Source organism: Toxorhynchites rutilus, chromosome 2 (assembly GCF_029784135.1).
Source record: "Toxorhynchites rutilus septentrionalis strain SRP chromosome 2, ASM2978413v1, whole genome shotgun sequence".
Classification (NCBI taxonomy): domain Eukaryota; kingdom Metazoa; phylum Arthropoda; class Insecta; order Diptera; family Culicidae; genus Toxorhynchites; species Toxorhynchites rutilus.
This window is the reverse complement of record NC_073745.1, coordinates 131,644,455-131,657,146: the sequence shown is the minus strand read 5'-3', so window position 1 is coordinate 131,657,146 and position 12,692 is coordinate 131,644,455. Positions and strand designations below refer to the sequence as shown.

The window sequence follows — 12,692 nt, the reverse complement described above, 5'->3', positions numbered from 1 at the left end:
TTAGAAATAGCGTAACCTTAACCCATTGCTACTTTCCTTGTGGCATAGCAGGGAATTGGAAAATAGATCATCTTTTAGCGATCAAGTTCACGATAACTTAATGACGCTGTATGGTATAACATGTCGCGGTAAATCCTCAGGGATTCCCATTTATACTCGCAAACCAGTTCCAACGCGTATTTGTTTTCGTTATATTTTCATATGTTTAATGAAAGCATCCCACTCAAGGGACCATGCTTATGATGTCCCACGAACAAAGATCATTCAAGTGGGAAAACTAAGACCATTTCTGGACAAATGAAACGGAAAATTGTGATCGCGATACACTTTTTCTATGACTCCAGTTCTGGACGATCCCTTCCATAGGTGATCGGCATTGATCGCTTGATTTGTTTGCCTGCTGTTCCGGTGCCTCAGTATACCGTCGGCTCCGAAGAAGTGCGGTTGAAAAAAGTGTTTCAGAGTGTGCCCATTGGATCGAGACGAACCTTCGAGTGAGTTTCTGTGTTCTGTTTGTTGTACAATGTGTAACTCTCGAGGAGGGAAAAACCTGTTGTACGATCTTCTATCTGTTTATTTTGCCGTTTCGGGGATTTTGCTGTCGGTTATTCCAATATTTCTGGATATTTTGAGGTTTCACATTCTCAATCAAGATTCCGATTATGATTGTATATATCAAGTATATCAACTGTGTCTTTCTAAGTAAGCTCATTCAGTTGTATAATTGTTCGTCTTCGAAGGTCATTACTGAATTTCATAAGCTAGACCCCGATCGATCTGTTAACTGTGAAGCCCCGCTTGATTTTCACTTTTGAACAAATTCGTTATATAAGTGCCGCTGCGAATTGGGCGTTTATGTTCATTGCATTGTTCAAGGATTTGTGTAGTAATTTTTGCCTTCACGTTTCAGCCTACCAAATGCAGTTGGCACTAGTGGCAATCGCGATCGCTGTTGCGGTTGCGAATGCTCAATCGATCGATAAGATTTACTTTCCCGAAAATGAAACCTCCATTCTAGAATTCGCCAATAGGGCAAGCATAGACGAGATAGTGACACCCGATCCTCTAGGGGTAAGTGATTATTTATACGCGCTCAATCTCGAACAAGGAAGTCGTTATTTTAAAAACACATTTTTCGCCCTATTCAGCCGAATACACCAACACTCTCTCCGATGACGCTTATCACCGCTCAGGGGGGTACTTGTACCTGTGTTCCATATTTCATGTGCAGACCGGAGCCCGAATTCGCGGACCAAAATAAATTCAATGAGATTGATGTGAAGTAAGTATGGAAAAAATGTATTGATTTTCAGGATGGAATGTTATCAATCATGAAACATTTATGAAAATATGTTTTGGGCCATGACTACTGTCTAGACGCGTTATACGCGCAAACGTATCTTTCTGATTACGTGAACAACAAGAAAACCTTTCAAGAGGTTTTGCTCGTTCCCATTCACTAATTTCGGTTACCTAATCTCGAGCTAATAATTTCGCCTAACGGGCTGCAGCAGGCATTCGTCATTATTCATTACCCAGATTTGTTGCTTTGTGGAAACGTGAAAAAGGTTATCAAAATAATTTGAATTGGCATTACAGTGACCTGATTCGATAGATAATGCATATTCTCATTTCTTCGGTTCATGTTTTATTTGCCCTAATAGGTTATTTTCACCCAGTTCATCGTTCTGTTCTTTTTCATCTAGTTGTGTTCAGTAAAAGCGTTGTTTTCAAACTGTATAAAAATATTAAGTGTTTTCACCAGTGTTGACACACGTACAGATTTAACTCAAAATCAAAATCAAAGTCAAAAGTACAGATTGGTACAGATTTTTTCAGCTTGTGAAATTTCTTTCATTTCAACAAAGCAACATTAAGGTACATGACGACTTTTACGCAGCAGTATCGCTTGGTGCTGTTGATCATAAAAGCATTTACAATTAACTATAATTGATCAGTTTCATAAGGACAAAATTCGTTGTGTTAGAGGCGTTTCCAGGGTTCAACGTTGGGAATATACAACATCTGGAGAATTAAGTCGATACCCTAAAGGTAAAATTACTCCGTTAGAAAATCACAGTTTCAGAAAACGAGCATGTGCAGGATAGGTGGGCAAAAATTTTATATCTAAAAAGAATTGAAGAATTGAACAAGTAATAATCATACACCGAGATGTCTGGAGAACACGTAAGATAGAACTCCCGATGTGAGTGCTCTCAAGTAGGTTCGAACGATTTCGATAGCACGAAGCCGAGCATTGTCATGCTGTAGAATCACTTTTCGTTTTTGGCGATGAGAAAAAATTGCAAAATATAATTTATTATTAAGCCGTCTATAAAAATGTTCCCTTAGTCTTGGCCGATGGAAATCGATGGAAATTGCTGCTCCGTTGCTCCGTTTCGACCACGAAATTATTTATTGGGTGTGCAACCTCATTCGTTCCGTTTCCACAAGATGGCACAAGGTGCTATAAATAGTCGACTCGACAGCTGAATCGTGAAGTATCGAAAGGGACATTACTGTCAACCAAATATTGTTCACAAGTCTTTGAGTCTTCTGCACAACAAGTTCAATTTCAATTGTGTTGAAAATGTCTAGTTTCGTTGTAAATAAACACCATTTGAGCGAAGTTTTTATTTTCTGTTTCCATTGGAAGTGCAACTGAAATGCATCGATGGTTTGTGGAAGTTTATAGTGATTCTGCACTATCGGATAAATTTAGTAGGGAATGTTTTGGACCATTCAGAAGTGTTGTTTGAGCTTTAAAGGCAAAAAGCGTCCGAGTCAACCGAAAAAAAATTGAAGATGAAAAATGAGAGATATTACGCGATCAAGATTCGTGTTAAACGCAAATAGAACTTGCAGATTCATTGGAAGTAACTAGATTAGCTATTACTAAACGAATCAAAGCAGCAGGATACATCCAAAAGCAAGGAAATCATGATCGGTACGAATTGAAAGCAAGAGATGTCGAACGGCGATTTTGCAAGTCCGAAATGTTGCTTGAACGGCTCAAAAGGATTTTTTTGCATCGAATCGTTACTCAGGCGTATCCCATGACTTGAAGGAAAAAACAGCGTCTTGGACGTTCCCTTCTTACTGATTGTCAGTCATAGAAGGACCCTCGAAGGACTGACGCTTTCGCATGAAAAAATAAATTTTGGCAAGTAGTTTTTCGCCACTGGCGGAAATATTTACAGACCAAGCTCATGTTCCTTGCTTTTGAATAAATCCGCAGAAAATGCTCTTCCATCGCCTGCTTTGTGTATGCCTTGCCTATATGACAGTGAATAAACCGAAATCATGCTTCAATGCAGGAAGCCGACGATGTGAAAATTGATTATTTATTTTCGTTCCACTAAATACATCCATCACATTCAAATAAGATGGAAAAGCTCTCGTTTGACAATGAACCGTTTCGGATCTCAATTGACGCGGTTAACCTATTTCAATCGAACAAGCAATGCTTTCTTTGATGACGAATTATATTCTTTGTCATTTCCGTCGATTTCTTTCGAGTGAGTTTGAATTTACACCGCACTGCTCATAATAACATATGAGTACTTGTCAGTCGCCGATCAAAAGGACAAGTTCTGGGTTTTCTGTATTCTTCTGGCGTTAATCGAATTTTATCCAGGGGTTATACAGTTTTCGTTCGAAAAAATACAGAAAATTATATTCAAAGCAATTTTTTAATCACTGAAAATAAGATTCCACACACAAACTAGCGTTGGCAGAAAACATGTCATCTTTGGCAGAAATTATGCCATTTAGTGTGCTGGATAGTCAAATGCGCAAATAATGAGCTGTTTTGAATGCTTAAAAATGATTTGTATGTGTGCGTGCAGACATTTCTTTCTGTTTTCTTTTCTCATTTCATTTGGGATTGTGCAAAAAAATCCATTCGACGTCAATGGGGATCGAACCTAGGCCAGCTGGAACGCAAAGCTATTTTACACGACCACGCTATCCACATGGCTAATGATGCTTCAGAAGTTGTTCAGCAAATACGTGATAATATTGCACTTGATTATAAAATGAAGTTGGGAAGTGTTTTCTAAGAGTAGAAAAGGAGCGCATGACGGCGAAGCATGCGGAAAGCTTATTTGTCTTTTGTTTCGCTCGCTCGTATTAATCTTATATTGCTGTACTATGTATATTATACAAATACTTACCAGTATTTGTGAGTCATGACATTTTCTGTTATGTTATGTCTCATTTAATGTCATAAATTGAGATGACAAAACATGAGCTAAAAATCTATTCTGGGTGCAGGCTTTAAACAGGAAATGGATTTGAAAATGGAATTGGCCATCACATGGACATGCTTCCACCGAATAAAATAGCACTGCTGTTTCAAGGTGAAGGTGGAACGAAGCCATTGTAGTAGTAGTGTTTGTGAGAGAAGAGCAAAGTACACAGTTTGATTTTTGTACGTAAATAGATCAATTCACTTATCAGACTGTGTGGCGCTTCACTAACACGAGTATTAGAATACATTTGAAAAAAAAATAACAATTCAAAACTAAATTAAAATGTATGAACGATGTGTTCCGCTGAACAATTGCAAATATAAATATATATAGAAGGTGTATTTGCATATGAAGTAAAATTTTGATTATACACGAGCGTAACATGAGCAAATTTATAACGCATGCGAATTGGGGCTCTTTTGGTATTCACAAGTTCTTCCGCACAGTAACTCGATGTTGATAATTCCTTAAGGTTTTTCTTTGTTGATCGTATTTTTTCACATATTCACATTGGAGAGCCTTAATCCTTCTCTTCGTTGGCCGAGGCATTTTGATTGAATGTAATACTTTTCCATTTACTATTTTTGACAGCAGAGGCAACCGTGGCAGTGTTCCGAGCTCTGCAATACACTTTTCTTAACCAATGTTAAAGTTGCTAAAACTTACATTATAGACGCATTAAACGTAAAAATAATAATTGTATTGATATCAACACAATTTTATTTTATTGATTTTCATGACACGACTATTGACATGTCATGACTATTCCTATGACTCAGGAACAACATTTTATTGAGTGGTTTTTATAGCTGTTTCGATGATTTTGTCTGGCATCAGTGTCGAAAAAATAATCATGCTTTGACCAATCCAAACAAAGTCATTGCGGAAAATTGAAAAATAAAAATTTATATTTCAGAGCACTAGCTCGAGTTTTCCGACGTTTTCACTATACATTGCGACGGCAGATGAAAAATTAATATCTCGTGAATAATCGATTAGATTTTGGATGATATTACTTGATGGGATGTGTGCGAAAACGATCATTTTCTTCACACTGTTTCGCAAAATTATTGATTCTCGGACAAGCGGTGAGGTAAAGAGATGAAAGAAATGAGCGCCTTGTGGCTTCCTTCCACCTTCACCTTAGAATATCCTTTTCTTTTATCGAGCTGTGTGTATGTATGTGTGTGATATCAGCAATAGGAATGAATGTTGTCTGATGCTAGCAGGCTGGAAACTGTGATTTGAAATAATTGAAAATGGAAAGAAATGAATGCATTAGAGAATGAAAGAAGTGAAATTGCATTCCAATTCTTATCATTTTAACAGTTTTCGTTCTCAAATCCAAGCCTGAGACTAGATAAAAAGGTTTATCGATATTTATGTATGTTTGAATCACATTCAAGCATTTTAAATATTATGCGTTGTCAATGTATCACCACCACAGTACAAATATAGAATCGCCTGTGGCAGCAGTGTATGTGGGTCAAGAAGACGAAATACATCAAGTGCATTAGTAATAAGGACACAAATTTCCACATATGATGAGCTTTTTTGTTGTTCTCGCAAGAACGAGGATGAATCATGAATCAACCGTCTTCAACCGTCCGTCTTGAAAATCACTTGTTGAATACAGAAAAAAAATATCTATTTCCCTAAAACCATGCAAACTAGCGCCCCCTTTCAGCCCCACCAAATATTCCCACTAAAAAGTTATTTCAAAAAGTGCATACTAAAGTCATATCCGTAAGTAAGATACTTAAAGTACTACAGGGTGTTCAATAAGCCCGAATACATTTGAAAAATGTGTCAAAAAATGAAAATACAACATGAAGGGTGTGCCACATCAAATTGCATCACGGAAAAAACGCTGTAGAAATTTAATTTTTAGGAATTATATCTTCAGCTTTCGCTTATAATCAGATAAGAGTGTATAGATCACGTTGGCCATGCTTCACTGTCATTTTTTCGTAAATTTGGAAAAATGTCGTCGAACGAAAAAGAGCGTCGTGAATTAATCCTGTGCACTCATTTCGAGAATCCGGAGTTGTCACATCGGGACATCGGTAAGATGCTGGGAATCGTCCAATCCACGGTCAGCAGAGTACTAAAACGATACTTCGAGAACCTAACCATCGACCGGAAGGTGAAGAACGGCAAAAATGGATGCTCCGTCAGTGAAAAAGATCACAAGCGCGTAGTTAAGCAGTTTAGACGTGATCCGAGTTGTTCGGTCCGGGATGTCGCCAATAAGCTGAATTTGTCAAGTTCATTCGTCCAGCGGACCAAACCGCGGGAGGGCCTGCGTACATACAAGGTTCAGAAGGCTCCTAACCGCGACGAAAGGCAAAACATGGTGGGGAAGACGCGAGCCCGGAAGCTGTACACCGAAATGCTGACGAAGCCGCATTGCCTGGTAATGGACGACGAAACCTACGTCAAAGCGGACTTTCGTCAGCTGCCGGGCCTGTTGTTCTTCTCCGCAGAGGACAAATTCAGCGTTCCGGAGGAGATTCGAAAGCAGAAACTATCCAAGTTTGCCAAAAAGTACATGGTGTGGCAAGCGATCTGCTCTTGCGGAAAGCGGAGCGCCCCCTTCGTGATGACCGTCACGGGAAACGGGCAGGTTACCTTAAGAAGTGCCTACAGAAGCGCTTACTACCACTATTGAAGCAGCACGAGGGCCCGACCATCTTCTGGCCGGATCTCGCTTCGTGTCACTATTCAAAGGACGTGTTGGAGTGGTAAGAAGCCAACGGGGTCACCTTCGTGCCAAAGAAAATGAACCCGCCCAACGCGCCGGAGCTTCGCCCAATAGAGAAATATTGGGCGATTATGAAGCAGGCTCTCCGGAAGAACCCAAAAGTTGTCAAATCGGAGGCGGACTTCAAGAGAAAATGGATTTCTGTTCAAAAAAAACTACAACCTGACGTTGTACAGAACCTTATGGACGGGGTAAAGAGGAAGGTGCGAGCGTACGGGCTTGGGCTCGAAGTATGAATAAAAAGAAAATGCCAAAAGTTGTTTAATAGTTTTTATTTTACTGCCTAAAATTTTCAAAAGGATCGGTCTACTGGGCGAATTTCTACAGCGTTTTTTCCGTGATGCAATTTGATGTGACACACCCTTTATTCCTTTCGCGTCAATTTTCATTGAGGCAATGTTTATTGAGAACACCTTCTCCAGAACATCAGTCTTATAGTACGCGGCGTTGATACTACGCGATACTACGCCGTTGATACTGAATACGGTCCACCAAACCACCACCGACGCGCCGCTCTGGAACCGCGGGATGATTATGTGGGATGTGTGGATGCCGGTAAACGTCGGCGCCTACAGCCGATCATTTTGGACATTATGCGGCTGTTGCAAGACAAAGAGTTTCTCAACAGAAAACACGAACTTCTGACCAGCGTGCCGCGAAAGTATACGTTTGGCTCTGTCCATCCTCTTCTTCGTTTTTTTCCCCCAAAATATATATTTTATTAAAGCAAATGTGGCGTTAGCCTGACGGGGCCGGGAGTCCAATATTTTGACAATTTTTGTCTTACAACTATGTTAGTAATATGTAACCGATTACTCGCGGTTGGCTCGAGGTTAGTATTACAAGTGTTCTCATAATTGGTATGTTGCAGTCTTCGATGCTCTGTACGTGTGCCCGACACGGGATACTTCCTATTGGGATGCAACTGACCATTAATCAGCAACGCCCCCCTAGTCTGTACCCCATATCTAGCGTGGTGCGTCTTTCTCGACTCGAGGAATCCAGGATAGAATAGTCACTAGCCGGCGCAATCATCAGCTCGTGTAGAGTTGTCATGAGCGGTACAACCTTTGGCTCTTGTTGAATGATCAGTGGACTGCACAACCTTCGGCCCGTGCATCTGTAAAGAGTGTGTGTATGTATTGCCGCGACTAAGTAAAAGTTTATCGATCGGATAGAAGGGATATGAAACGGGGACACAACGAAGGAAACATCATTAAACGTTGACATCGGCGTTTTTGTGGAACAGATATAGATGAAGCAGAAGATCAGGATCCCGGCTACCTAAGATATCCCGGACGGGGATATCCGATTGTCTGCCTTGTGCTCTCAGTGCTCTAGAGAGCTGAGAGCGAGCAGCATGGAACTGGATACACGACCAGACAACATGCTCGATGTCGTGGTAGCCATCGCCACAATCACAAAGATTGTTTGCTGCGAGCCCAATGCGATAGAGATGCGCGTTTAGGTTGTAGTGATTGGACATAAGCCTCTTCTTCGTTGTAGCTTTCGTTACCCCGTGAACCTTGCGTTTCTTGTACGGCTTGTATCCAAGATCCTTCGTCATGATGGTGTAGGCAGTCCCGATCGACACATCCAGGTCAGCTGCTCGGTCGAGCGGTTCATTTTTCGACAAATTACAGCAAGTGCGCGTCGGTTAGCCTATATATGAGGCTAGTGCTGACATCAATACCAATACACAGAATACACATGGTGCGCACTTACACAACGATGAAAAGTTGTAATCGAACTTATTGGACACCCTGTAAAGTACTTTTTATCGGGAGGAAGCTTGTATGAATGTATCGATCATTATATTTTTGTTAATCTGTGCATTGTTTCCGGGTTAAAAGAAAAGTACAGTGCATTTAAAGCTGGAGGTGAAAAAAAATTAACTGCGGTTGAGCAGTATTTAGTCTGTTTGTGAAAATGGAGATGAAAATTTGTTCCACTGTGGTTGCTATCACCGCCATCGTCACTGTGGGATATAAAGAAAATATATACAAAATATGTTATTTATTAATTTGTCAAATTTGCACTACATTCTTCGTACACTTCGCATATCAGTATCGGAAAATGCAATAAAACTGATGATTTGCCATTCAATGCAAGCATCAGCAATACGCGGTCAAATTCTGAAGTGTTTCTACTTGCCGTAAATTTGGCAACACTTCAATAAACTTGAAAAAGTAATGAGCGGGAGAAATTAGAATTCTCTATGCTAGATGGTAGATTGAATTGAGTTGAAGATTCATTCTGTAAACGATTTCTGGAGAGTAAGGTGTTTCCCGGTTCGAAGGAAAATATTTCTGAATTGGCCAACAAGCTATTTCGGCTAATAACCTGGAAAATTAAGTTTTTGGTCCTTAATCCATTGCTTAGTTTCCTTGCTGGTATGAATAGTATCATTGTTTTGCTGGAATGTGAATTTTTTGTGGCGATATCCATGCAAAAACGGTAGGAGAGAGAGTTTCAGAATGTGTGTGTAATCCTTGAATGACGTGAAAGCCATCTCGAGCTTTTCGGTTGCACAGAATCGCGCCTAAACCATGCACGAGCCTCGATCAAAATTCCTGGTTGAAAAATACTGTTCCTTCTTCCGTAAATTACGCCAGTATCCGTTGAAACCATCAGGGCCATCCAAATTGAATTTTTTTTCATCAGTGAAAAGAACCTATACATTGAAGAACTTTTCGATAAGGTGTATAGCAAAATGTATTCTTTTGGAAACATTCTTTGTCACACGTGCTATGTCCCACTGCCGATTCATGTGAGCTTTGCCAAAACTCAGACGTCTTCCGATGTGAGATGGTGTAAGATGAGAAGCTTTAACCTTTTAAACCCGAATTGTCACGCGAGTAACATTTAAATTGAAATATTGCCTTATTTGCAAAAGCGATTTTGAGGTATTCGAAGCTGTTCTAGCTATTTCCCGCTTATCCCGGTCAGAGAGCTTCGATTTACGTGGAGCTCTCTCCTTCCTACTGTATCTTTGGGGATTCGCAAAATAATTGAGCACTACTTGATGGGATCGTCCAATCCGACGAGAATTTTCTCTGATACCAACATTTTCTTGGTGAAATGCATTGACTTGTCTTTCTTCTCTCTCCGTGGGCACTTTTACTGGTCTTATAGAAACTTGACACTTGAAAAATTCAAAAACATTCGTTTACGCTCAGCGCTTGCACACACACACATATGAAAATCATGCAACGTATGGTAGTCATCAATACCTACACACTAGAATATGAACTGAAGCATTGTATATTTACAATGACACAAAGCAGCAAGATCATCACCTGGTCCTCTAGAAGTTGGACAGAGTGTATCCATCTCTAGGATTGTGTACAATAAATAATTGAAAAAATTATTTCGTAGTCCCACGTTAACAATGCAGGCGTGTCCTGGACACAACCCCAATGTTTTATTTTACTCTGTTGTGCATTCATCTCCAAAGAAATTTGGTTTATGGCTGCCACTCTTTATTTCGCGGGGAGTCCCGTGCTTATCATGCCCCGTCCAATGAAGTCCCAGTTTACACCATAATTGATGTGAAAGGCCGATCTTTTGTCCCATTGTTCCAAATATTATGTTGGTAACATCAATGACTTTAGCGAAGCCGATTGGTTAGCAAGATTTATTAAAAGTTGCAATCACAATTGCTATCAATTTATTATGATTTAAGATTATTTTGTCAAATGTTTCATACATTTTATGTTAGTATTTTTTTATTGAACGCTTAAATATACAAGCTACTTATTGCAGCTACAATCCAGAAACATGTCAGGACGTCTTGGATGTCTGTTGTCGTCCCGAAGATTCGCTTGTTGTACCAATGAACAATACACCTGGCACAGTGCCTCCCGGAAGACCGAGAGGGTGTGGTTTGAGAAACATTGGAGGAATCGACTTTACCTTGACAGGAAATTTCGTAAGTAATGAACGATGCACCTCAAGAATTATATTTAGATATGTCTTCTATATTTTTCCCCATTTTACTCACATAGAATAATGAGGCTGGATTCGGTGAATTTCCCTGGACTGTTGCTATTCTTAAGACGGCCGATGGCTCGAGCCATTGTGGAGGATCCCTGATTCATCCGAATTTGGTGCTCACAGGTGCTCACTGTGTACAGGGTTATCGCAGGGGGGACCTGATGATTCGCGCTGGTGAATGGGACACGCAGACTACCAAGGAACGGCTACCGTTTCAGGAGCGGCTTGTGAGCCGAATAAATAGCCACCCTGATTTTAATCCACGTTCGTTGGCATTTGATGTTGCGATTTTAGAGCTCGAATCACCCGTTGCACTCTCCGATCACATCAGCGTGGCGTGTCTGCCGCCGACTGGTTACGATTCAAGGCGCACCAGTTGTTTCGCCAGCGGTTGGGGCAAGAATCAATTCGGAAAAGCTGGCCGATACAGTGTTATCATGAAGAAGGTTCCTCTGCCGTTGGTGGATTCGTCAACCTGTGAGCGTCAGTTGCAGAGCACTCGGCTCACTAGGCGCTTCAGACTGCACCAGAGCTTCATTTGTGCAGGCGGAGAGCAAGGAGTTGACACTTGCGAGGGAGATGGAGGTGCCCCATTGGTTTGTCCAGTTGGCAATGATGGTGACAACCGCTACATTCAGGTGGGAACCGTGGCCTGGGGTATTGGATGTCATGAGCGGATTCCGGGCGTATATGCCAGTGTTATAACGTTCAAGCCATGGATTGACAATATTGTTAGAACTCTTGGATTCGATACTTCTGTGTACGATCCTAATCTGTCCCAATTCTCCGGTGTGTTTAAATAAAGATAACTGCCAGTGAAGTCAAATAAAATAAAACAGCATTTTTTCTTAACCTATATAAAGAAAATTTATTTTTGAGTTAGGGAATCAAACTATTATCTGAAAGTATTTGTTCCAGATCAGATCATATATCTCAGAATTTCGAGTTTCACCCAGAGTGCGCCGAAATTTGATCTGCACGATTATATGCTGAGCCGCTAGTAGCTGATCGTACTATTAAATTCGCCGTATTCTCCTGATCTGGTACCATGTGACTTCTTTGTTTTCCCAAAAAGTAACGAAATATAAAAAGGGCATTAGGGCTGTTCACACGGCTTCAACCACAGCATTCAACACCTTTTCATAAAATGAGCTAGAGCACGCATTTGAACCAGTTTAAAATCGATGTGAAAAGTGGGATGAAGCTAGAGGAAACTACTTTGAATACGGGATTCAACAAATATTGAGATGACTTATTTGTAAATTTACTTTCACCTTTAGTTCCAATACTTAATTGACTGACACATATTGGTCTTTACTAGTATTTTTTTCCAAACAATATAAGTACAGTAGAACCCCGATTATCCGCAGAATAGTCTGGCTAGCTTACCGCGAATAACGAAAATCACGGATAACGCAAAAAAGAACTAAAAATGAGTTCCAAGCGCAAAAAAAAAGATATTTCAGCATGAAAACTATATTTTATAAATACAGAAATCATTAAACTATCCATCTAAAAGGTCATGTACACCATTGGTCAGATAATGTGAAAGCCATGACCAGAACAAAAGTGTATGAACTTATCCCTCACTGACGAACCCCGGGAAGCCCTATGGATTTACTATGGAGTTCGCTGTCGCGCATAATCTGCACCGCGAATCATCCGCTCGTAGATAATCG

General features: G+C 40.4%; 1 protein-coding gene across 1 annotated transcript; it reads left to right on the top strand.

The window, feature by feature from the left end:
• The first annotated feature begins 334 nt into the window (after positions 1-334).
• Positions 335-11,849, top strand: LOC129769176 (phenoloxidase-activating factor 2-like). Its single transcript, XM_055771264.1, has 5 exons — positions 335-494; positions 911-1,071; positions 1,149-1,282; positions 10,783-10,948; positions 11,025-11,849. Exons 2-5 carry the CDS (start codon positions 919-921, stop codon positions 11,814-11,816), a joined length of 1,245 nt encoding a protein of 414 aa, XP_055627239.1. The 5' UTR covers positions 335-494; positions 911-918; the 3' UTR covers positions 11,817-11,849.
• Positions 11,850-12,692: the final 843 nt, after the last annotated feature.

Excerpts from the sequence above, each read along its gene's own strand:
- LOC129769176 (XM_055771264.1), top strand. The coding sequence starts at position 919 with ATGCAGTTGGCACTAGTGGCAATCGCGATCGCTGTTGCGGTTGCGAAT. Across the intron at positions 1,072-1,148 it reads TGACACCCGATCCTCTAGGG|CCGAATACACCAACACTCTC; the intron begins GTAAGTGATTAT and ends CGCCCTATTCAG. Across the intron at positions 1,283-10,782 it reads TTCAATGAGATTGATGTGAA|CTACAATCCAGAAACATGTC; the intron begins GTAAGTATGGAA and ends TACTTATTGCAG.